Here is a 23,636-nt window from a genome sequence, read left to right as displayed (position 1 = left end):
CAACATCTTCATCATCTCAACATCTTCATCATCTCAACATCTTCATCATCTCAACATCTTCATCATCTCAACATCTTCATCATCTCAACTACATCGCCAACTCACTACACGTTCAGTCAAGAGTACATCTTCAAGGTGAATGACTTTTGCATTGCTCTTCGCGGATCCGCTGAAGACTTGTCTACGCTAACCAGTGCATGTGGCTCGGCCTGCCCTCGACCCGGTCCGTCAGGCAGGATCGGACCGGCGAGCGCCACACTCATGATCTCATGCTATCGAACTCCCCCACATCGACGAATGCTAGACTCCAGTATCGCATCTGCTGACAGAATCTAGTTCATCTGCTTGACCAGGTCGTTGATGAAGTGCTCGCGGTTGCCCAGGTCACCACCCTCGATGAAGTGCTTGAACTTGCGGGGACGGAACCCACCAGTAGGCGAGGACAGCTTGAAGGGCCACAGGAAGTTGGAGGCCTGCTTGAAGTTGGGGCCGACGGTGTAGATCTCGTGGATGAGGTCCTCGACGCAGACGATGCCGTACTGGCCGAGGCTCTGCTCGATCAGCTCGTTGTCGGTGATGGGCAGGCGCTGCTTGTTGACCTTGCCGTAACCGCGCTTGTACACGAGCTCACGGACAGTCTTCAGGTTGGGGTAGCCGTAGGCGACAAAGGGCTCGACAATCTTCAGCATCTCGGTGGTGGCCTTGGTCAGGCGGATGAAGACACCGTTGTTGATCTGGAGGAGACGGAGGAGCTGGAGCGTCTTGCGCTTCTTGGGGTCGATCTTGTTGATACCCTTGATGCGGACGACAAAGGCGAGCTTCGACTCGGCGGGGACGAAGAGAGAGCCATCCTTCTTCGCCTGGCGCTTGGCGTCGATGATGTCGCGCTCGGCCTTGACGTACTCCTGGTGGTACTTCTCGGCGCGCTTGAAGATGGTCTCGCGCTTCTGCTTGTTGGCCTAAGATGTCTTAGCCAACTGTGATGCTCCTATCTGCTTGCGCAGGTCTGGGGAGTGTTCATCGTACCTCGCGCTTCTTCTGGAGGTCGGCAGCCTTGCTGTCGGTCGCCTTCTGAGAAGCCTTCTGCTTCTTCAGAATCGTCTCGGGGACGGCGATGTCGTTCTGGGTGGGGACGCTGCGCTGGTTAGGTTCTTCTGCATTCAGGGCTGGGTTTGGGTTTCAACGTACGATGAGCGGGCCATTGTGCTGGTGGTTAGTCGGCTTGTCGTTGTCGAGGAAGCTGGAAACGAAAAAGAAGACGTCCGAGGTCGAGAGGGTGAAAATCGCTGGTGCGGGCATGGCGCTACGCCCAAAGCGGCTCAACAAGCGAGACGCGAGCGATGGAGCCAGCCCCACCAATCGAGACCCGCCGCTGCACAGGGCGAGCTTTTTCGGGCGCGACGACGTGCAGCTCGACAACTTGCGACGGCGAAAGTGTTTCGCCATCCAATTCTCGCAGAACACGCTCTATCGCAGCAATGGCAAGAGGCGGTGGTCGTGTAAGTGTTCGCAGTCCACAGGTGCCGTTGCGCCGTGGCTAATTCCTGTGCAGGGCCGCGGTCGCGGTGGTAAGAGAGGTGGAGGACGCGGCGGCGGAGGCGCAAGAGACACCAGGTCCGAGCCGTGGTCAGACATCACGCGCAGCAACGAGCTGTTCGAGAGCTACTACCGTAGGGGCGGCTTCATGGACGAGGCCGAGTTCGAGGTCATGTGGAACGCGCTCAAGCAGGACCTGCCCAACAGCTTCCGCTTCACCGGCACCAAGTCCGACGCCCTCGCTGTGCGCGAGATCTTCAAGCAGCGCTACATACCCGCCATCTCTGCGCAGACGTTTGAGGGCCAGCCTGTGCCCCCTCCCGAGCCCGTCAACGCCTTCCCCGACGAGCTGGTCTGGCACATGAAGACACACAAAAAGGTCATCCGCCGCCATGCCGCCTTCGCCAACTTCCAGAAGTTCCTCGTCGCAGAGGCTGCCTCGGGCAACATCAGCAGACAGGAGGTCGTCAGCATGATCCCTCCCCACTTCCTCGACGTCAAGCCTGGCATGGTCGTCCTCGACATGTGCGCTGCGCCCGGCAGCAAGTCTGCCCAGTTGGCTGAGATGATCCACGGCGACGAGGAGGAGCGCGTCAGGAGGGCCGCGAACGGCGAGCATGTTGGCAGCGGCGCTGACGGCGACTACAGCGACGACGGTCGATCCACCGGCCTGCTCATCGCAAACGACACCGACTACAAGCGCGCCGGCATGCTTGTCCACCAGGTCAAGCGCCTCAACTTCCCCAACCTGATCGTCACCCAGCACGACGCGTCCATCTTCCCCTCGATTGAGCTTCCCAGCGACGCCGGCCAGAAGAAGCAGTACCTCAAGTACGACAGGATCCTGGCTGATGTGCCATGCTCTGGCGATGGCACAGCCCGCAAGAACCCCAATGTCTGGCAAAAGTGGACCCCCAAGGACGGTCTTGGTCTGCACAACCTGCAGTTGCGCATTCTCTTCCGTGGCCTGCAGATGCTGAAGAAGGGCGGACGCATGGTCTACTCTACCTGCAGCATGAACCCCGTCGAGAATGAGGCCGTCATCGCCGCTGCCATCGAGGCGTGCGGAGGCATCTCCAAGGTCCAGCTGGTCGACATGCCCGACCACCTGCCCAAGCTCAAGCGCCGTCCTGGTCTGAACGCCTGGAAGGTGCTCGACACCTCCTCTGTGCCTGGGAGCAATGACAAGACCGCCCACATGTTCACCAGCTGGGAGGCTTTCGAGAAGGCCAAGGCCAAGTATGCTGTCGAGGAGCCCGAGCGCACCTTCTCGCAGAAGATCTCCAAGGGCTGCTTCCCTCCCATCACGGCGAACCCCGAGGAGCGCATCCCGCTTGAGCGATGCATGCGCGTGTACCCCCATCTTCAGGACACCGGTGGCTTCTTCATTGCAGTCATCGAGAAGCTCGACGACATCAAGATCGCGCAGATTCAGAACCCCGAGAATGCCGCCAAGTCCAAAAAGCAGGAGCAGAAGACTACCGACAACACCTCAATCCCCACCCCCGAGGAGAATATTATCGAGGCAGATGCCACTAAGGAAACCGAGAGTCTGAAGCGCAAGGCCGATGACACCGAAGAATCCGCCCCTAAGAAGACCAAGACAGAAGAGAACGGCACAGCAGAGCCCACGACAGCACCCGCCTCCGAGGCACCAACACCAGCCCCCACCCAAGTCACCAAGCTCAAGCCCGAGAAGCAAGACCAGAACAAGGAGTACTTCGAGTACCTTTCTCCCACCGACGAGACCATCTCCCGGATCCACGACTTCTTCGGCATCAGCGACCGCTTCCCCCGCGACCGCTACATGGTCAAGAACAAAGAAGGCCTCTCCCTCAACAAAATCTACTACACCTCTGGCTTCGCCAAGACAATAATAAACGCCAACAAAGACCGCGGCATGAAATTCATACACTGCGGTGTCGTCATGTTCGTCGCGCACAAGATCAAGGACGCACAGTACATGCACGCCCCCTGGCGGCTGCAGTCCGAGGGCATCTCGATCCTGGAGCCGTGGGCCAGCAAGCGCATTGTGAAGTGCACGAGCAAGGCGACGCTCAAGCAGCTCGTCACCGAGATGTTCCCCAAGCTACCCCGGGAGGGCGAGCACGGGCTGGGCGAGGTGGGCGATCAGCTGCAGGGTATGGACATCGGGTGCTGTTTCGTTCGTGTCGAGAAGGACGAGGCGCAGGACATCCCCTTCCGCATGGTGCTGCCGCTGTGGAGACACCCGGGATCGGCGAACATGATGGTCGACAAGGATGATCGCAAGGCCATGCTCTTAAGGCTATGGGGCGAGAAGGATACCGAGATCATCAATCACGTTGCCGACAAGGCGAAGAGGGAGGCCGAGGAGGAGCAAGCCGAGGAGGACGCCAAGGCCAGCAAGATCGAGGGCGACAACGCCGAGGCCATGGACGTTGACGAGAATGGCGGTGTTGCCGTTGCCGTCGACGCCGACGCCGACGCCGACGCTTAGACGCGCTTGACGAGTACTGCTCGCGGGCCGTCGCGGGCCCAGCTGTGCCGTATTCCACGCATCCCGCATCGAGACACCGCTCACCAACGGGACGATGCTGACAAACGGGTCGCAAGCATCCACGATCCCCGCGGTCGTCAAGCTCTACAGCAGAGGCTTTGAGTCGTGTATTCGACCTTATATATCATTACCGTATTCCCGCTCCAGAACACAGACCACCATTGCCTTTTGCTTCACCGTGCCCCCGTGAGTCCCGCGCCGTCACCTACAAACACCATTTCTTTGTCCGTCGTTCCACCCGCAGCCCAAGACGCGAGAGGTGCAGCGTGCGAGGCGGTCATCAACGAGCCGGCGAGCCGACGAGCCGACGAGCCGACGAGATGGAAGGGAATGCGAGGGATGAGATGGATGAGATGGATGAGATGGATGAGATGGATGAGATGGATGAGATGGATGAGATGGAACCGAGATGAATTCTACACTCAACGCCATAAATGCCCTGCTGAAACCAAACGCCCTTTCCTGCCATGCTAGTTACCGTGTCGTGCTATGCCATACTATGCCCAACCATACCGTACCATACCATGCCATGCCGTGCTATTTATGCCATACCATACTTATACCATTAAACCATCCCCAAAACTAAATCCCCCCCACCTTTACAAACACACACACACACACTCACACGACGAAGAACGCCCAGCCGCAGGTCACGCAAACGGACCGCCTCAGTCCAGCGCGCCAGCGACAAGCGCGAGCGGTGCCGACGCGTCCGTGTCTACATCTTCCCCATGCGCTTCCACATGCGCATGCGCATGCGCATCTGTATCCGCATCTGTGTCCGCATCCGCGTGCGCATCACCCAGCACCAGCGCGCCCCCATGCTGCAACACCGCAGGCGACGTGGAGGAATTCCCCAGACCGACGCTGTACAGGCTGTGCATCTGGTGCGGCAGGAGCCACAGATGGCCATGCTGTAGGCCCTGAAGGGCACCGGCGTTGGCCCAATCCGGAGCGAGGGCGACGGGGAGCGGCGCAGCCGTGTCTTCGGTGTGGATGACGTAGTTGTCCTGCTCGGGGAGCACGGCGTCGGCGTCGGCGTCGTCGTAGGGATGCGCCGTGCCCCCTGCCGAGATGATGGTCACGTTGCCCGTCTCCTCGAGGACGCCGAACTCGGTCGTGACCGTGATGCTGTCCGGGCTGCTGAGCGGCAGGTCCGCGAAAGCACTCGTCGTGTACCCCGCAGACGGGTCGGGGGGCGCGTCCGACTCGTACAGCGCCGAGAAGAACTCGTTCATCGCGCCTGCCAGCTCGTCGGCTTGCCCGCGCTCGAGGCGGTCGCGCTCGAGCTTGGCTTTTGCGCGCTGCTCGGCGTCTTTCTTGGCTTTGAGCTCGGCGTCCAGACGGCATTTCTGTCGGACGTGCGGTTTGCGAGTGCAGGTCGGGCAGTGGAAGTTGACAGTGCAGAAGGTGCATGTGCAGGACGGGTTGAGAGTCGAGCATGCCTGTGGGATGTTAGAAGGGTCTACTTTCTGGGAAAATAAAGGACGTCTTACGTCGCAGACAAGGACCGCGCACTCCGAGCATTCTTTCAGGAGTGCTGGACATTGCGGTCTGTTGTCGCCGACTGGGCGCGGGTACTGGCAGAAGTAGGCGCCGCAGCCTTCCCACTGCACGGGGTGGTTTCGTGAGTGGCATGGTAGTGGAAGAGGATTCGATATCGACGTTGGTGGAGCGCCGCGCGGTGGATTGGACCACGACACTGAGTTGCGGCTGCGGACGCCAGAGGCGCTGAGCGAGCGCGGTCGAGATGAGCTGACGGGAACGAACGACAGCGAACTTGTTAATATAAAGGGATCAGGGGTTGTGAGCGGGTTGAATGTGCCCATCTCGGTGGCTCCTACAGGCGCCATGAGGACCTGTGACTGCGACATGGGCGTGCCCTCGGAAGACTCCGACTCGTTATCAGCAGTCGATACCGCGTCTAGTTGTGACGAAGCAGTCGGCGTGCGCTCCAGATCCTCACCAGTCCTGTGTGGATTGAAGTCGGGGATCACGAGTCGCTGCGGCGGTTCTGTATGTGCCCTGACGTGGTCGCGCTCTGTGTGCAAGTCCCTATATCCACACTTGCGGACCTTCAGCGCGCCAAAGTCATGCTCCTTGCAGATGGGATTCTTGCAGGCTCGACAAGACACCTTCCACCTGAAGCTGCGGTAGCAATCAGTGCACAGCCCTCGGGGACATGTCTGCTGCTGCAGCTCTAGGCTCTCTTGCTTCAAGTAGTTTAGGATGTCGACGTCTTCGCCCAGGACGTACTCGTACAGGCCGTTGTTCTTGAGCTCGCGAATGTAATCGACGGGCCGGAGCTGATTCGAGAAGTCGGGGTCTTCGTACTGCTTGCAGCGCGGTAGAGGAGCGGCACGGATCTTATCAGCGCCTCTCCCGCCGAGCCCAGTGCCCAGCACGGCGATGCCACCGCCTCCAGAGAAGATGGGCTCCAGACAGCACCAGTGCATGTTCAGCTTGGGTGGGTCTCGGTGCGCGGGCGGCCCAGGAAGGCCGTTGTTGAGCGTGTCTTCAGAGTCGGAGGAGTCGTCGTCGTGAGCGCTCTCGCTCATGAGGTTCGGTGATCGCGTCGCGCCAGGTGCCCACCAGAAGCGATTCTTCTCAGCCTTCGCTTCCTGCTTCCTGTCCTGCAGCGAGGCAGTCGAGCCAGACGCGTGGCCAAGGGCGCCCATGCTCGTCCCAAACGCCAAGCTCGCAAAGTGCCGTGTCCTGGCGCGCTTTCGTGGAATCGGGCGGTTGAAGGCGCAGCTTGCGCAGAGCGTCTTGCGGCAGCCCATGCAGTGCATGCGAACGCTGCACGACTCGCAGCGCTCCAGGATGACGTCATCGCACTGCGAGCACTTGACGTTTTCCACAAAGGTCGTGTGGCTCTTCCTGGCGTGCGCCGGCACGTGCTTGCCCTCTCCGGCAAAGGGACCGTTCTCTGTCCCCAGGGGCTCGCCGTCTTGGCCCTCCTCGGCGATCTCCCACAGCCTCCCATCGTGCTCGCCCAGCCTCTTCGTGCCCTCGAGCGGCCCTATGCGGTTGCTCGAGCGCCAGAGGCGGTCAAAGGGCACCCAGACCTCCATGTTCTGCGGGGCGGCGCGTCCGGCGTGGTAGTCTTTCCTGCGATAGCACCGCCCGCCCGGCGACGGACACCAGGCCGTGTCTGTCCATATGCGCAGCTGGTGGCAGATGTCAATCAGCTGGTGCGTGGGGTCCGAGTCCGAGTCGCGGCGCACGAGCGAGGCCGGGAGATAGGGCCGCCGGCGGTGGTGGCGGCAGCGGTACGTGTAGAGGCTGGTGAGGGCGAGCTGGGTGCGCAGCCACGGGGCGTCGCGCAGCGTGTAGGGCTCCAGGAACGGCACAATGTGGTACTTGATGGAGACGTTCTTGCAGCCGCGGACAGAGAGGTGGCGCAGGGTGTGCAGGTGCGGCGCGAGCACGCTGGCCACCAGGGCGACGCCGTTGACGGCCGTGTTGCAGAGGTCGAGGTTGGTGATGCGGGTGCCGTGGGGCGCGATGATCTGGCGCAGCAGGGCGTCGAAGGCGTACTGCTTCGACTGGCGCTCGCGGGCGTCGGGCGTCTCGTTGCCCGGCGAGCCGACGGCGACGGCGGGCTGGGGCAGCCGGAACGAGAGCGTCTTCCAGGCCAGCGGGTAGCGCTCTAGGAAAAGGCGCAGGTGGCGCGAGGTGTGGTACAGCTCGACGACGGCGGCCGTGGGCAGCTGCGCGAGGAGCGACTCGAGGACGGGCGGGTAGGCGGTGACGACGGCCTCGAACCGGCTGAGGGTGCGCACGCTCTCCTTGCCCTTGACGCCGGCGGGGGCAGCAGGCGCGGGCTCGCCGTCCCAGAACAGGTCCGTCGCAATGCGCTGTCGCTGGAGGGCCATGCTGCCGGTGGGCGAGCGGGCGGGCGGCGGTGCCGAGGTGCTCACGAGTCGCTGCTCAGCAGGCGAGAGTGTACCAGGGCATGCACGCTGCACATGCAGAGGCCGAGGGGGAAACGCGCTGGTGCAGAGGGAGCCAGGCGCGGTCGTGTGCCGTCAGCGGGCGAAGTCGTGCGCCGTCAGCGGCTGTGGTCGTGTGCCGGCCCTCCAACACGCCCGCAGCATCCTGTGCACCAGCATCCAGACTACCGCCAATGAGACGCCGGACTGCGCATCCAGTGCGAGCAGCCTTGCCGTTTGCGTGCACTGGCAGTCTGACGAGTCACGACGTATCTCGGGCGGATAGATTGCCGGGCATGGCCTGTTGCATACAGCCATGCCTCACCAAAAGTCCATGTTCTGCAATCGATGAGTTAATTGCATCAAGACGCGACTAGAACAGTCCCTGCACCTTGCGCCCTGCTAAACTGAACGACAAGTCGCAGAGAACCCACCAAGACCACTTCCCTTGCTAAAGTAAACCACTGGCTGCATCCTCGTTCCCTTCACGTTGCTTCGTCTTCCTCAAAACACCCAGTTCCCCTCCGTATCCCTGTCCTCCAACCCATCAAACAGCACCACATCCCAATCCAAATCATCCCCAAAATCACCCCCCAAACCATCCCCCAAACCATGCCCCAGACCATCCCCCAAACCATGCCCCAGACCATCCCCCAAACCATGCCCCAGACCATCCCCCAAACCATCCCCAAAATCACCCCCCAAACCATCCCCCGAGCCATCCCCCAAGCCATCCCCCCGCCCGCCCGCCGGCCAGAGCTCGTTCTTCACAAACGAGAAGACCGGCACGTGGCTCCCTGTGACATGCATCGACCTGCCCGTCTCGGAATCGAGACCGAACCGCGGCCGTCGCGGCAACTCTCTGTACGCGAGGACCACGGTGCCGAAGAACGGAATCGTGAGTCTGACCGGACCCGCCGCCTGGCGCCCAGGGTCGAGCGCCGCGAGCATCTTCTTCAGCACCGCGGCGGAGCGGGCCGCGATCTTCTCGCGCGTCGACGCGCGCGCCAGCTTGTCCAGCTCGCCTACCAGGCGGCACAGCATGGCGAAGTCGGCGCCCTTTGCCTTCTGCACCGCCGCCTTGTCGTGCAGCGCGAGCTCGATGACAATGTCGAGCGTCAGCGTCACCGCCGCCATGAAGACGCTTATCTCGCTGAGCCGGCAGCACGCCTGTGTGATGCCGGCGTTGCGCAGCGCGAACCACCGCATCACCACGTCGCGACTCGCCTGCAGCGCCGTCACTTTTGAAAACTCGTACCGCGGCTCCACCGGCGCCCGCAGCAGGTACGGCAAGTGCACGAAGATCTTCAGCTCAAAGTGCCACATCTGCACCATCAGTCTCTCGAGCGCGGCGAAGGACTCGGCACTTCGTGCTGTGCATGGCATGTTGGGTACCTCCCAGAACTCGCGCGGCATCTCGCGCATGTTGGTCTCGAGTCTTTCGTCGAGGGACAGGGCTTTGGCGTACGATTGCGGCGTGATGGAGCGGTCGAGGTCGGCTATTTCTCTGCTCAGCGCGTTGATGCGCGCGCGGTGGATCACTTGAGGTTCGTCGTTTTCCGACACTGGCACGTCGTCGGCGCCAAAGGGAAGCCGGAGATGCAGCCCCAGATACCGGTCTAGGTCGACCATGTGCCGCCACAGGCTTTTTGCGTTGCTGACGGCTGGTACTGGCGGATCCAGATCGCGTTGCATCACGATGCGGTGGAAGCCCATGAGGTGTGCCAGGTTCATTGCTCGCCGGATCACAAGCCATGCTTGACGAAGGTTGGCGCTGTTCATGTGCTGGATAGCGAGCAGCATCAGGCACTCCAGGCCGTACAGCGTCAGCATGTGCTCGTCCGCGTTTGTCACCAGCGAGTTGACCGTGGTAACATAGTTGGACACCGTATCGTCCAGGGACCAGATATTCTGCAGACGAGTGCCGTCGAACTCGGGTGGTAACGAGTTGATACATATCGCTAGGTGGAGGAGTGTTCGAGCTACGATGATGGAAGGTTGCTGAGCCACAGCAGCCATGTCCAAGGCGTACGACTGTTCATCTCTGTTAACATAGATGTCTTTTGAAGCACTGTATATGCCCTCAAGAATCATCCATCCATTCGACGACCCGAAGATGATATCGGCATCGTGCTGCGAGGGTAACAGGCCGGTTAGGCACCTGTGTGCCGCATCGCTGTCTGAAGGGTGGGTACTCTCCCGCTGGCTTGGCAGAGTACGGATAGTCGGTGCAGACCTCCAAGTCTGAGCACCAGGCTGTGCATCTGTGAGCTTTCCAGTCATCGAGCACGGGACAGGAAGACTTACAATTCCGTCGCCGATCGAGGAGACGCTCTGCGCATCGCTAGAGAACGTGGGTAGAGATAGCTTGGACTGCGTTTCGGACGATTCTACCAACGCAGGGCTGCGCCGAGTCTCTGAAGGTTCGACTGTCGAGTTCTTGCGACACACGAATCGCTCAAACAGTTGTTCGAGCTTCCCTAGCCGTTCTCCAATGTGCAATTGGCACGGATTTTCCTGAGCGACCCGCTCCGTTGCGGTCGGCGTGCTCATGCTGGAGTACATATTGATGTCCGTCTGGCTTATATTGATGTCTGTCTGGCTTGAGTTGAAGTGAACCTTCCTTTTCTTGCCTTGAACCCGAGTCAGCGTTTTGCGAACTCGAAGATACCCTCATCCTGATCGTACTCTTACATTCCCAGCATGCTCGTTTCAGACCTTTGAGCGGCCTCTTATTCCCCACGTACGTTGACGGGCACTTTGGCTCCATCATGAGTTGATGTCCGTTGATTTGGATCGAATCCCTTCAAAGTGCGTTGTCACGCTTGCAGATCGATGCATATTGGGTGTGAGGAGACATGCCACTTTCATAGTGGGGTGTGTGTCGTGTGTATGGCAAATGCTGAGGTGTGGAGGTGTGGAGGTGGCCCGCCAGGATTCGCCCGAGGCCTCGTCCGTACTTCCACCACACTCGGCGCGTTCTACCAGAACGGCTGTCGCAAGACCCTGCATACGAGCAATTTAGCGCGACAGCATCTAGAGCTGTCGCGATGATAACAGCCCTTGTCTCACTAAAGCACGCTCTGCTCACCAGATGCTTACAACGGATCGTTTCGCAACAATTCTTGCAGCTGTTCTTCATGATGGCGTTTGGCATGGCGCAATCACAACCCCGGCCAAGCCTGTGCCACGCGGTAGGGCGTTGCTTACGCCTGTTATCTCCGCTCGTACATTCGCACGAAGGGTACTTATCAAGCCGACTGGACGCGGGCTCTCACCTCAACGAGCGCAAAGTTCTGGATTACCAAGACAACATTCAAACTTGTTCTGTCAGGCGTGACAGGTTGCACTGGAAAGCAGATCCTAGATCAGCCGCTCCAAAATCCAACAATTGCATCCGTGATGGTGTTGTCTCGGCGCGACGTGGTCGCGTTGCAAGATGTGAATGCATGCATATGAAAATACTCTCGAGGTTTGATAGCAATGCAGCGGTGATGCTGAAAGGTGCATGACAACGGCTGCTGAGGATACGGTCTTGGAGCTCGAGTGTCCGAGAGCCTACGTAGACGCTATGGCGCCGAGTCTCGCCAGTAGTAGGAAACTATTCAGACACCTGCATCTGAGCGGCACAATGGTCGAGTGTGACCAGAATAAGTCGCCATGGATGAAAGCGGACGTGAGCAAGACGAAGGCATGTGTCACTGAATCCACGCTCAAGCTCGATCGCAACAGCACGTGCTCTGATTGGTAACTAAAGTGCAGACTGTCGCTTGCGCTGACCATCACAAGGCCAGGGTGAAATGCAAATGCAGCTTCTGGGGAATAGTCATCGCACGCCCAGGCAAGGTTGTGCAGGTGAGGATTACATTGGGTAAGCACCCATGTAGTTCGCGGGTTCTTCGGGCTCTTTCATTATTAGATCGGACGAACTGGCTGTCGCACTGATCGACGCGGTGATGCATGGCAGTGACGGGCTTCTGCTTCCTGCTGCGCTATTGCAGCGAGGTCAAAAGCTCGCAGAGGCTCTCCGCTTGTTTAGAGTGAGATGATACGCTGAACAGATGGTGGGATATTCGGAGGGTTCTGTCGAAACTCGTGACTCTTCGTTATGCCCGCGTCATCCGCGCTCGAATCCTGATATCTGCTCGAAACGCCGTGACAATGCAAGTATCTCGTGTATATCTCATGCGTACATATCGTCGTAGTCTTCTTCGTCCTCCACAGGTGGCGGAGGTGGCTGCTTCTTCTTGAGCAACTCTTTGCGGTCGAGCGGACAAGTCGAGTTTAGCTTGAGCCAGGGTCGTATGCAGTCCAGGTCGAAGAAGTGGTCCTTATGGCATGGCAGCTGCACTACGAGCGGGTAGTTGTCTGTTCCGTGCCCCGAGTCAGCCAAGCCGTCAACTCTCAAGCCACAATGGGCACTCACCTTCCAGGAATGGATTGACACAAATGGGACATGTGTCTGTAGGCTTAAGCGACTTGTTTGGCACCCTCTCCAGCTCGTCCAAGAAGCTATCCGGACAGCCCTTGAGCTCTGCTGGCGGGTCGTCGGCATTCTGCCGCAACACCTCGATCATGTTCGCCAGCAAGTCGTTCTCGCCGCCGCTGTCGTCCGCGGGTCGTCCGCGCATCATCTCAAAGGCATTTGCAAGCAGGCGGAATGCCGCCGCCATGTTTTCCGGTTGCGGCAGGGCATTTGCATTGGTGTGCGCCTGCGGATCCGAGGTATCGACGAGCTCGAGTTGCGAGAAGAAGGTCGACAGGTCAGGCCGGCGGTGCGGTGGTTGCGCTGTCTCCTCCTTCGCAGAGATGTTGTGTTCGACTGCTGCAAGTCAATTTTTTGCAGCTGTGTCTCCGTTCTGTGCGTTATACCTTCGTAACCGGACATCTTTGCAGTGTGGTGAATGTTGCAATGCTCCAGAAATCGCCGCCGAAAGTCGATGAAGCTCCCAAAGGAACGCGTCGTCACTGGCTGCCTGTCGAAAGGCGCGACTCTGTTAGCGCGGGGTTTCGGGGCATCTCAGCCACACATCCGCCACATTTCAATCGCCACACCTCCAACACAAGCTTCCAACCAAATATTTGGCGCGGCCAGCGCGACGCTTGAGACAAATAAGCTCAGGTGCACGCAAGGTACGGTGGTCATCAGATGATCATACAGGTTGTCTTGATCAAGATCATTATGCGCGAGCCATCTGACCAGTTGTCGCGGCTTATCAGCGTACGGAAAAAGATAGAGAGGCACCGTCGAGGATTCCCCTGCAGGAATAGGAGGAGAACCGACATTACAGACTCTGTTTCCCCACCTCCGCACTGAGTGCGTGGCATCCGGCTTCGAAACAGCGTTGCCGTGTCTGGAATTCTGGCCGGGCTCCGCCGATCGGCCAGATGTTCTGCACAGCCACTTGGGCAGACTCGTCATGCGTGCCGCAGACTTCCTGGAACAATGGACTCTCGACGCGCCTTGAAAGGGGGCAGTGAATGGGAGGCGAAGCCCCGCTGGTGAACAAAAAGCCACACGAGGCCGACATTGTGAGGCTACATCACCTCACACTCACATTCCACCCTGCAGATAAGCGCTCTGTTTGGATTTTAGCTTCACCTTTCACCGCCTCACACAAGCACTACTTGGTCATCAATCACAACAAACACATCAATGTCGCTTCTCATTATGCAATCCGCACCTACACCTACAATGGACAGATTGTCGCCAGGATGGATCAGCCGCTCGTTATCGCGGATAAAAAGGTCACCAGAATCACGACCAACAACATCCAGCAGTCAGGTCTCCCCACAACCATCTCGAAGATCGAGCAACAGCAACAGTTCGCAACGGTCAAGTAGATCTGGAAGCCGGTCGATCCGAGGTATGGTGAACAGGATACGCTCAGCATCGAATGCCAGCATACCAAAGGACCAAAATCAAGAGCCGGGCTTCAAAGAGATCGATGATTGGTTCACTGGGTTCCAGATGTACAACCAGCTCGTGACCACGTCTGAGAGATCCCATACATCCCCGGAGTTTGCCAAAGCCACGAAACAGTTGACGAAAAACTGCGGTGGCAACTTCATCCACGGACTCCCTGAAGCCATGTTTGACTTTTCCCTCCTCTGGTGCCCGGCAGAAGCATCAGCAGCCAGAGACGACAGCGAACCCTCTTGGAGCTGGACCTCGCACAACGGTCGCATAAATTTCCCCTTCGACCCCACCAGCTGCCCGGACACCTTCACTCTCCCCCGCAGCACAGGCGAAACCTTCCGCTCCGAGATCCAAAACTTCCATATCGGCCCCCAATCCACCCCCTACACCGTCCGCCGCGACAAGCACACCTCTCTCCGTATTCGCTACCCACCATACTTCCACGCGCCGCGCGGCTCAGATCACACCTCGGAATCCTCCACGCTCCGCTTCACCGCGCAAGCCATCCCCGCAGACAACTTCACAGCCTCACAGCTGCACTACGCCGCCGCCGAGATCCCCGTGTCGCAGCTCCGCGACCCCGAGGGGCGACACACAGGCGTGCTCATGAGCCATGAATCCGCCATCTCGGCGCCGCACTACCACGGCCCGTACGAGTTCGTGCTGCTGAGCCGGAACAAGCGTGTCGAGCCTGCTGAGGGCATGCGCAGGCCGGCGAAGACGATTATGCATCCGCCTGGTACGCCGATTTGGGATGGGGGGCGGTTTGTGTGGGATGAGGAGGTTGTGGATTTCGATGAGGAGGTTTTCGCGGCGGGGGAGTGGTGTATGCTCAATGTTATGCTGGTCCGGTGGGATGAGGAGAGGGGAGTGGCTGAGCGGGTTGCTGTGGGAAGGATACATGAGGATGCGTGGAATAAGCTGGAGCCGCAGAGAAAGGATATTGTCTTAAGATGACATGTATTAGGGCGATGGATTTTTGGTGTCTTCTTTGTATATCTGTTACTGGTCACACAGCATATCAACTCCGCGATTGTATTGGCCCGGCAAAACTCAATACCGCTTCATGTCTGATCCGCTGCCCGTCTATATACGACATGTCTAGCCCTTCCGTCACGTGTCACTCCTCAAGCCTTCCCAGTCGGCCTTCCGTTTTCCAGCTTCTCGACCGCCTCATCGATCTTCTTGAAACTCCAACTGCTCCAAAAGCTGGGATAGCAGAACGGCCTCAAATCAAACCGGTTATCCTCGGGCGAATAATCCTCCATATGCAGGCTCGGCGTGATGGTAGTCATCTTGTGCCGATTAATAGCCCAAAAGTGGTAGAACCGCTTCACCTTGTCCGCCACCACGCGCGGCTCATGGATGTCCTTCCACTCGTGCACTAGACGCTGGAACATGCCATACGGACCGAGTTTCTGCGACTTGCGCAGACGCCCGAACACGCTTAGTTCCGCGTACGACATACCCATGTCGACTTCGTCCGACTGCACGTAGTCCTCGGTCAGCGGCTCGAGCTCCGCGGTGGGCGTGGCGTCGAGAAATTCCCGCAGGATGGGAAGGGATAAGTGCGTCTCGGCCCAGGCGATGAAGCGCTTTAGATCTGTCTTGGAGATGCCGCCAATAGGGTTGATGTCGGCGGACGAGCAGTCGTATTTGGTGAAGTAGCCGCGCAGCGCTTCGTCGACATTTGCGGAGCCCAGCACGAGGAGCGAGCCGCCGTTTGGGCGCTGGCGCACTGTGGGGAGCAGTTGTGCGAAGACGTAGCTGAGCACCATGCGTGAGCGTGCTTGGATGTTTTGGAGGGCGAGGTTTTCGGCGTGGGTTCCGCCGTGGACTTTGAAGGCGGGCTCGTGGCCCGTGGCTTGTGTGAGCACGCTTTTGAAGGCTTCGAAGATCGAGTCGATATCCAGGTCGGTGTGCTGGGCGCCGATGTCGCGGGAGAGGCGTTCGGCGCGGCTGCGGGTCTCTTTGGAGGACTGTCTGGCCATGCCCATGAAGACAGAGGAGAAGAGCTTGGAACAGAGCTCTTGAGGTGACTTTGGTAACCAGCCTTCTGCTTCGCCGGGACCTGCGATGCGCTGGATATCGGCCTTGACTTGAGCGTTACCTGCTTGAAGGGCCTCAAAGGCGACATTACACATGCCGTAGACTAGAACTGCGGTCGAGCAACTGTCGATACCACCAGAAAGCGGGATGAGGTAGCCAGCTTGGTTGGAACGTCTCAAGTAGTCCCACAGGAAACAAGATCCACTCAGGTAGATTTCTTCTTCAGGAGCATGAATCTTGAGTTCTTGAGTCGGGCTGGGTGCCAAGTCGGGGTCAGACTCATCCACGCTCTTGCCAATGTGGAACGGTGTCTCGACACGCTCGTAGGTGGGAGCGTTTAAAGCCTGGATACCTCTTGAAGGTGTACAACGGTAGGACCTGACATCCTCGATGTCGACTGTGGCAACACAGACCTCGACATCGTTGAGACTGAACTGCGATGTTTGCTGAACAATCTCGCCGTTAATGATGATCATTGCACAACCATCGTAGTACAAACGGTCGCCGTCCATACCTTGTTGGTTGGAGTAGAGGTAGACACCACCAGACTTTCGTGTGGCTTCTTGGATCAGACTGATCCTAGTGTTCAGCTTCCTGAGAGAGTGGTGAGAGCCGCTGGAGTTGGTGATGACTTCCACACCGTTCAGAGACATTGCCAGGTGAGGTGACAATGGTGTAAAAAGCTCCTCGCAAGTCTCCATGCCAATGCACGTGTCAGGAGTAGAAAGCACCATGTCTCCGATCGGCACCTTGGTGGAGCCTTGGATCTTCTGAATGAACTGCGGCAGGTAGTACTCCTCGTGATGCTGTGGGCGGTTCCACGGGATGAAGTGCCTCATCTCTCGATAGTTACCATCGTTGGCAAGGTAGAGCTTGGGTCGGATGAATAGGATCTTGCCATCCAGGATGATGACACGGCAGTTGTACCTGTTGTTGCGGTGCATGATTGGCATGCCAATGTCGGCGATGATGCCGTGTATTGACTCATCTTGAAGAATGATGGCCAGCTGTTCCCACGCATGGAGATAGGTATCGCCTTCGAGGAAGTGGTCTAGCAGACCGTAGCCAGTAATCTCAAGTCTGTGGATATGTTACTATTGTCCAGTCAAGTGTGATGCACAACGTACTCAGGTCCCTAGAAGCAGTCAGCAATGAGATCGAAGCGGTCTCCGCCTCTCAACGTACGGTACGGAATCCAGCACCACGCTTCTTCGCGATCTGTATGCTCTCTACAATTCTCTTTCGATTACCCTCCCAGTCAAGCACCCATTGGTTTAGATTACAGCATGCAAACGTCAGGAGTCGACCTGCGCGAAAGACGGGTTAGCAGAACAGTCCGCAGCAACCATGCACCACCGGACATACCCATCATGGATTCCGCAGACAATCACTGACCAGTAGGCATGCAACTCTAAGCTTGGTATGGAAAAGTGGTAGCTGCGGTGGTCGAGCTCTCCGAATGCGATAGGCGGGGTTACGCAGCTGCCCTGTGCGGCATGCGGCAGCGGCTCAAGTGCGCGAAGGATGTCTTGGCAAGTTCGAAGCTGGTGAAACTCAGTCTGAAATGGATCGCCTAACGGCAGCCGTGATCTACAAATTGCAATCTTGTGGAGACGCTCAGGCCCTCAGGGGTTCCTGGCCAGCTTGCGAGGAGTCGGAGGTATCACAGTAGAGTCGCTGAGTACTGTGATCCCACCCAACGGTCCGAATGAGTCTTATCTGTCTGTGACATGCTAGAACTTTTCAGGATCGGGCAACTTGCGACGGAACAGTACCATGGTTCCACGACGCCTGCCTCACGAATTCCGTGCCTTCCGGACGTGAAGGCCGGTCAGACAACGCCCATCTCAGATCGCGCCACGCGTGTACAACCCTCCCGCTACTCTCAGTCTGCCAGTCAAAGCCAGACTCTCAGACTCCCGCCTGGCTGTGATTTGTGCTCCGCCCCGCTGCACTACCGAGTAGCGCAGACCCTGCGTCAAGCAGTCGCTTTCCTTCTCTTCTCACGGCGAGAGCGCAAAAGACCTCTGCGGAGTAAAGTCGCTTTTCTGGCGCGTGGATTATTGGGTGCACAGGACATGGTTGTGCAGTCTGGATGCGACTCGCCACTGCCTAGCCATCCCAAGAATTAGTGGTACACGCGAAGGTACACTGAGATGACGGACCCCAGGCCCCAAGATCCCGTGAGTGCTCGACTCCCGGTCTCTAACACCAAATCGCGGAAGAAGACCATGGAGCACCCGGACCTCGCAAAGGAACGCGAGTTCTACAGGTGAGCCACACACGACGTTCAAGTCAGGGTCTATACTTGCTGACACTCGTGTCTTAGGTACTATCCGCAGCGGACCACCTCCAACGAGATCCTCAGCCGCCGCCCTTCGCCCACGCCCGTCCATGATACACCTACGCCGCCCCGAGGACCGCCCTCAGGCCCTGGGCTGGGTATCGCAGGGGCATTCGACGGCTGCCCCCAGCCCTCGGAAGACAAGGCACTGACTGCATTTGCGCAGCTGGGTGCGCTGCGACTTAATGCACGAAGATGCCTCATCTCCTTCTTCGATCGACGGAACTGTTACATCCTGGCTGAGGCCACACGAACCTTGTCCCTACACACAGGCCAACCCGAGTTCAGCGAGGACAGTCTGGTTTGGGGCAATACTATCTTCCCCAAAGAGAAGAGCATCTGCTATGTCACAGTCAACCTCGCTGCGGGTCAGTCCGGCTTGCCTTTCGATGACTACAGCAAAACGCCTTCCCTGATTGTGAATGACCTGAAGATTGATCGACGCTTCAAGCACTTCCCTTCAGTAGCAGGGATCCCCAGATCTCGTTTCTATGCTGGAGTCCCTATACGCAGCCCAAGCGGGCACAACATTGGCACATATTGCGTCCTAGATGATAGGCCGCGGGACGGCCTTTCTGCGCATCAGTTAGACTTCCTCAAAGACATGGCAGGCACAGTGATGCGACACTTGGAGATGACAAGGGCGACCGAAGACCATCGGAGGGGCAAGATTATGGTTAAGAGCTTGGGATCGTTTGCTGAGGGAAAGAGCGGAACTGAAGATTGGTGGCAGGATCCGTGGGACATGCCGCTGTCTGCAGGACTGTCGGAGACACCTCTGCAGCGACAAAGACCAGCCGCACGATCCAACGCTGACCAGGAGCCGTTCGTTGTTGACCGAAGTAGTAGCGTCATTTCTAGCGTCAAGAGCCCCGCCAGCACAGATGCATCGAGTGTCCGCCCTATGAGCAGTGTTGTTACACCTGCATCTGAGCTGGGACCGGAGCCGCCCAGGGTACCAGAAGTAGCGACCAAAACCTCTTCATCCTCTCAGAACGATCAGAAGAGCAAGATCGCACCGGAGGTTCAGGCAGCCTTTGATAGGGCATCGAACATGATCGTTGACGCGATCGAGGCTGACGGCGTTGCGTTCTTCGATGCTAAAATCAGCACGTTTGGTGGGCTCGTCGAGGACGATCTCTTCTCCGAAGACCTACCTGAGCCAGACAAGCCTTGTGTTCTGCTAGGCTCTGCGCTAAGCAAGAACAACAGGGAGGTGTCGAGTCTCTCTGATATGCAATACTCAATGTCCGAGAGTGTGTTACGACATCTGCTTCGTTCGTACTCACATGGCCAGATCTTCAACTTTGACGACGATGCCACCACTCCAGCTATCAACTCGCCTTCAGGAAACGGGGACGTAGAGGTGATAGATGGCTTTCCGTTCCACATCTCACGCAAGTCAGAATCTACCAGAAGTCAAGACGACGAGAACTTCCTTCGAAGCGTTTTCCCAAGGGCGAAAAGCTTGGTGCTCTACCCATTGTGGGACTCGCATCGCGATCGGTGGTTCGCCAGCGCCGTGATCTGGAGCTCTGACCCCATGCGCGTTTTTACCAGCGAGCAGGAGCTCAGCTTCCTTGCTGCATTTAGCAACTCAGTCATGGCTGAGGTCGCACGGCTAGACACTAAGCTAGCGGACGCTGCAAAGGCTGACTTTATCTCGTCCATCAGTCACGAGCTACGATCACCTCTGCATGGCATACTGGGCATGACGGACTTGCTAAAAGACACTGCGATCGACGGACAGCAGACAAACCATGTGCAGACCATCGAGACTTGCGGCAAAACCCTTCTGGAGACCATCAACCATGTGCTTGACTTTGCCAAGATCAACAATCTTACGCGAGGAAAATCGAAGAAATCAAAGAAGCGTACGCAAAGCGCCAAGCATGTCATCAGCCCTGGACAAAGTCACACGAATGATATTATGACGCTGATCAACGACGTGGACATGAGTGTCCTCGCAGAAGACGTTGTAGAGAGTGTGTTCGCTGGTCATGTCTACCAGAAGGTTTCTGCCCAAACATATGAGCTCACCTCCTGTAAGAAGGAGGTTCTCCCACTGAGTCTCATTCTCGACATCAATGAGAGCGCAAACTACGTCTTCCGTACACAACCCGGCGCATGGAGACGAGTCGTCATGAACCTTTTCGGTAATGCCCTGAAATACACGGAAGCGGGATACATCAAGGTCAAGCTCCAAGTAATGCCAAGGTCAAGCCCCACGGAAGAGTACCGCGAGTTCCGCTTCACAGTAACCGACAGTGGTGTCGGCATGTCGGAAGACTACATCAACAACAGGCTTTTCCATTCGTTTGCACAGGAGAACCCTCTGAGCCAAGGAACTGGTCTTGGTCTCAGCATTGTGAAGCAGATCGTTGAATCCCTTGGAGGTGAGATAGAAGTCACTAGCGCGAAGGGTCGTGGAACCAAGTTCATGGTATCCTGCCCTCTCAAGGAGTCGATCATGTCACCATCATTCTGTCCCACGGAACCTGAGCAGCAAAAAGAGAAGCATTTGCGGGAGGTCGGTAAGCGCACAAAGGGTATGAAGGTCTGCTTCAAGGGATTTGATGAAGAGGAAGAATACTTCGTTAGGAGCCTGAAGGGAAAGAACGCCACATATTTGTCAAAGAAGGCAATCGACAGCCTATGCGCTGACTGGTTTGGGATGAAGACGTGTGCGAGCGGCCCTTGTGCCGCAGAGCCAGATCTCATCGTTGCAACCGAGTTGGTCGCAAAGGCATTACGTGCTCGGCACAGCCAAGGGGTCAATCAAGCCAATCACCCACCAGTCATCGTTGTCTGTAACGGTGCTGCGTCCGCACAGTCTGTCACCGCCATTACAGTACCAGGCGTCATTTTTGAGTGCATCGGCCAGCCAGTTGGACCTCACAAAATGGCGAAGGCTTTGACCTCCTGCCTGGACCGCCACGCAAATCAGCTAAGTGGCCAAATCGACGGCACCGAGGCGACGCTACAGAAGGTGACACAGCTGAGCCTGAAAGATAACACCCCACCACATAGCCCAGATATGTTCTCGCGCCTTCTTGACATAGCTCGACCGGCTCTCACTTCAACGATTAGCGCTCCTGAGGTGCGTTCGGTCAGCACGAGCCCGGTCAAGAAGTCGGCATACTCCACACCAACAAGATCGCTGAATTGTCTGGCTGTCGACGACAACCCTATCAACCTTCGACTTCTTCGCACGTTCGTCGACAAATTAGGCCACCGCCATGTTCTTGCGGTCAACGGCCTTGAAGCTCTCGATACATACAAGTCCGCCCAAGACCAATCGTTGATCAACGGTTCAGCTCAAGCACATACGGCATCCGCCAAGGCTGCTGTCGCAGATATGTCTGCCCGCATCGACGTTATCCTGATGGACATTAACATGCCGGAGATGGACGGCCTCGAAGCAACGCGTCAGATTCGTGCTCATGAGATCAGAACTGGACTGCCGCCTGTCACCATCATCGCACTCACAGGTGTAGCCAGTACTGAGACCCAGCAAGAGGCAAACTCCAGCGGCGTCAACTTATTCTTGATCAAGCCGGTACGACTCGCGGATCTAGAGGTGGTGCTGAAGGGTGTCATCACGGGACAGGAGAAGGCTGAGTGTGAGGAGAAAGAAAAAGAGAAAGAGAATCAGGGCCTGGTGCAGTCGCACTCGCGATCGCAATCGTTGCAGCAGCAGTCGCAGATGAAGACGCAGGGGTCGCAGGGGTCGCAGATGCCGCCGCCGCAGATTCAGTCGCCGCCGAAAGAGGTAGCACCTGAGGCACAGCTGCCGAAGATACAAGCCGCAACACAGACAGCGCCCAAGGCACAGCAGGGTGGCGTCAAGGTGGATGAAAAACAGGTAGGGCCCAGCGTCACAGTGAAAGAGGTCAAATGACTCGCCGTATTGGCACTCGGTGTTGCAGTTTTCGGTATTTTGGCGCGAAAGATCCGGTGAATGACAGGCGTTATACCCATTTCTTTAGGATGGATGACATGGCGTAGCATTGTATGGCGTTAGCAAGGGCAGACGTCGGCTTTCAGGCCGCCTGTATAAGCAGCTCGAGCTAAGTTTTATGAATAGATAAGTGCGTACCTTTTGTAACATGGGTCAACAAGTTCTAGTTAGATGCAGGCAACTACTTATTGTTCTAAACTCTATGTGTGGAACGAAACGACATTGGTATGCAAGCGCTCTTGAAGCGATGTGATGCTTGTGCGTGTGGCCTCGGCTTTGCTCGACATGAGAGAACGATGCTGCACACTGGCATACGGTATGTGTTTACAGATTGTTGCATAACTAGCTGAGCTGATCTCTGGGTGCACTACCGGCTGTCACCCGTGTCTGACTAGACAAGTGCAGCACAGCAGTGTCGCGTGCTGAAACCGGAAAGAAAATTACGATGGCTACTGAAGCGAAGTGAGCTACAGATGCCGTGCCATCAACGCTGGAACGCCCAAAGTATTCTGAGGGTCTGATAGTCAAGCCTCAAACTGTCTGATATGTATATTGTTGATGTGTATTCATATCTACTTCTTCCGTCTCAAATTTTCGAAGCTCGAGTCCTGCTTCCATCTTGGTCCCGTGGAGAAACGTGAGGCGTTTGATCGGTGCGGGCACATTGCCTGCCGTACCATCATCCTCTGCAAATACCCCGTGACCATGCAGGATCGTCTGGTCGACGCTGTATTCGGAGAAATCGAGTCTCTTGCGATTTGGGGTTTCGGGGTCGATGCGCTTAGGAACAGGACGCCATTGGATTATTTCGTATCGGCATGAAGCGAAATCATAGACTGAATAGGTGTTATGGTTGAAATCAAGGACTCAAGGAGACAAGAGGCTGCGAAGATGAAAAGGCGGGATGTCAGCTTGGTACGCTTCGTTTCGGCCCAAGCTCCTCAGGCTACCTAAAACACGATAGGGACGATAAGCAATGCACAACCCGAGAACGGGCGCAAATGCACTCGCATACTTTGACCAGTCTGGTCGTGGCTGGATCGACGTCGATCCTGCTTACCTCGGGGAGTACTTTAACGTGTTCTATCAGTAAGCTGCGCATATCAGTATCCTGCGCACCCCACCAAAACGCGCTCAACGCGTCTTATCTCATCAACTATGACACCACATCAACTACCCGTACAAAGTTCAAAAGAAGGCAGGTTAAGCCTTGCTATTGCTTCTTTTCAAAATAATCCTTATCAATCTAAACGTTGCCTTGCTGCAGCCTACGATGTTCCAGAATCAACACTGCGGACGCGTCTTAAGGGTATCTGTCCTAAACACGAGACAACATCAGTCAACCAAAAGCT

The 23,636-nt window shown here is 57.2% G+C and overlaps 9 protein-coding genes across 9 annotated transcripts in view; 4 read left to right on the top strand and 5 right to left on the bottom strand.

Moving 5' to 3' along the window:
- Positions 1 to 4,015, top strand: part of M421DRAFT_90461 (uncharacterized protein) — a gene marked incomplete at both ends in the record, with an annotated part of 10,102 nt that extends 6,087 nt beyond the window's left edge. Inside the window, 4 exons of the mRNA XM_033597861.1 lie at positions 337 to 911; positions 1,096 to 1,276; positions 1,477 to 1,499; positions 1,553 to 4,015. Coding sequence (XP_033451660.1) covers positions 337 to 911; positions 1,096 to 1,276; positions 1,477 to 1,499; positions 1,553 to 4,015 — 3,242 coding nt within the window. The remainder of the gene's footprint in view (positions 1 to 336; positions 912 to 1,095; positions 1,277 to 1,476; positions 1,500 to 1,552) is intronic.
- A 453-nt stretch (positions 4,016 to 4,468) lies between these two features.
- On the bottom strand, positions 4,469 to 8,179 carry M421DRAFT_418045 (uncharacterized protein). The gene is made up of 2 exons (XM_033591655.1): positions 5,572 to 8,179; positions 4,469 to 5,520 (listed from the first exon to the last, which is right to left on the bottom strand). The coding sequence occupies exons 1-2, from the start codon at positions 7,951 to 7,953 to the stop codon at positions 4,744 to 4,746; spliced, it is 3,159 nt and encodes a 1,052-aa protein (XP_033451659.1). The 5' UTR covers positions 7,954 to 8,179; the 3' UTR covers positions 4,469 to 4,743.
- A 335-nt stretch (positions 8,180 to 8,514) lies between these two features.
- M421DRAFT_57013 (uncharacterized protein) lies at positions 8,515 to 10,780 on the bottom strand (the record flags this gene model as incomplete). The annotated part of the gene is made up of 3 exons (XM_033595458.1): positions 8,515 to 10,171; positions 10,301 to 10,604; positions 10,699 to 10,780. 3 exons carry the CDS (start codon positions 10,778 to 10,780, stop codon positions 8,515 to 8,517), a joined length of 2,043 nt encoding a protein of 680 aa, XP_033451658.1.
- Positions 10,781 to 12,068: 1,288 nt separating this feature from the next.
- Positions 12,069 to 13,391, bottom strand: M421DRAFT_346715 (uncharacterized protein). Its single transcript, XM_033589537.1, has 3 exons — positions 12,883 to 13,391; positions 12,437 to 12,832; positions 12,069 to 12,378 (listed from the first exon to the last, which is right to left on the bottom strand). Exons 1-3 carry the CDS (start codon positions 12,896 to 12,898, stop codon positions 12,194 to 12,196), a joined length of 597 nt encoding a protein of 198 aa, XP_033451657.1. The 5' UTR covers positions 12,899 to 13,391; the 3' UTR covers positions 12,069 to 12,193.
- Positions 12,993 to 13,549, bottom strand: M421DRAFT_346788 (uncharacterized protein). The gene has a single exon (XM_033589538.1). It carries the CDS (start codon positions 13,430 to 13,432, stop codon positions 13,031 to 13,033), a length of 402 nt encoding a protein of 133 aa, XP_033451656.1. The 5' UTR covers positions 13,433 to 13,549; the 3' UTR covers positions 12,993 to 13,030.
- Positions 13,550 to 13,705: 156 nt separating this feature from the next.
- On the top strand, positions 13,706 to 14,887 carry M421DRAFT_57106 (uncharacterized protein; the record flags this gene model as incomplete). Its single annotated transcript, XM_033595472.1, has 1 exon — positions 13,706 to 14,887. The coding sequence occupies one exon, from the start codon at positions 13,706 to 13,708 to the stop codon at positions 14,885 to 14,887; it is 1,182 nt and encodes a 393-aa protein (XP_033451655.1).
- Positions 14,604 to 17,648, bottom strand: M421DRAFT_418042 (NAD synthetase 1). Its single transcript, XM_033591654.1, has 4 exons — positions 17,345 to 17,648; positions 17,165 to 17,286; positions 17,107 to 17,114; positions 14,604 to 17,059 (listed from the first exon to the last, which is right to left on the bottom strand). Exons 1-4 carry the CDS (start codon positions 17,346 to 17,348, stop codon positions 15,058 to 15,060), a joined length of 2,136 nt encoding a protein of 711 aa, XP_033451654.1. The 5' UTR covers positions 17,349 to 17,648; the 3' UTR covers positions 14,604 to 15,057.
- A 562-nt stretch (positions 17,649 to 18,210) lies between these two features.
- On the top strand, positions 18,211 to 22,224 carry M421DRAFT_99245 (uncharacterized protein; the record flags this gene model as incomplete). Its single annotated transcript, XM_033598730.1, has 4 exons — positions 18,211 to 18,251; positions 18,309 to 21,634; positions 21,680 to 21,984; positions 22,051 to 22,224. 4 exons carry the CDS (start codon positions 18,211 to 18,213, stop codon positions 22,222 to 22,224), a joined length of 3,846 nt encoding a protein of 1,281 aa, XP_033451653.1.
- A 1,218-nt stretch (positions 22,225 to 23,442) lies between these two features.
- M421DRAFT_409052 (uncharacterized protein) lies at positions 23,443 to 23,635 on the top strand (the record flags this gene model as incomplete). Its single annotated transcript, XM_033590364.1, has 1 exon — positions 23,443 to 23,635. A coding segment is annotated over one exon (193 nt), but the record flags the coding sequence as incomplete, so codon positions are not given.
- Between the last annotated feature and the right edge of the window lies 1 nt (position 23,636).

The sequence above is a fragment of the Didymella exigua genome (assembly GCF_010094145.1).
Source record: "Didymella exigua CBS 183.55 unplaced genomic scaffold M421scaffold_6, whole genome shotgun sequence".
In the NCBI taxonomy this organism is placed as follows: domain Eukaryota; kingdom Fungi; phylum Ascomycota; class Dothideomycetes; order Pleosporales; family Didymellaceae; genus Didymella; species Didymella exigua.
This window is presented reverse-complemented; position numbering and strand designations above follow the sequence as displayed.

Coding starts and splice junctions, on each gene's coding strand:
- M421DRAFT_418045 (XM_033591655.1), bottom strand. CDS start 7,953: ATGGCCCTCCAGCGACAGCGCATTGCGACGGACCTGTTCTGGGACGGC. Junction 5,521..5,571: donor GCGCGGTCCTTGTCTGCGAC/GTAAGACGTCCT, acceptor AACATCCCACAG/GCATGCTCGACTCTCAACCC.
- M421DRAFT_346715 (XM_033589537.1), bottom strand. Junction 12,379..12,436: donor TGTCAATCCATTCCTGGAAG/GTGAGTGCCCAT, acceptor GGCACGGAACAG/ACAACTACCCGCTCGTAGTG.
- M421DRAFT_346788 (XM_033589538.1), bottom strand. CDS start 13,432: ATGACGAGTCTGCCCAAGTGGCTGTGCAGAACATCTGGCCGATCGGCG.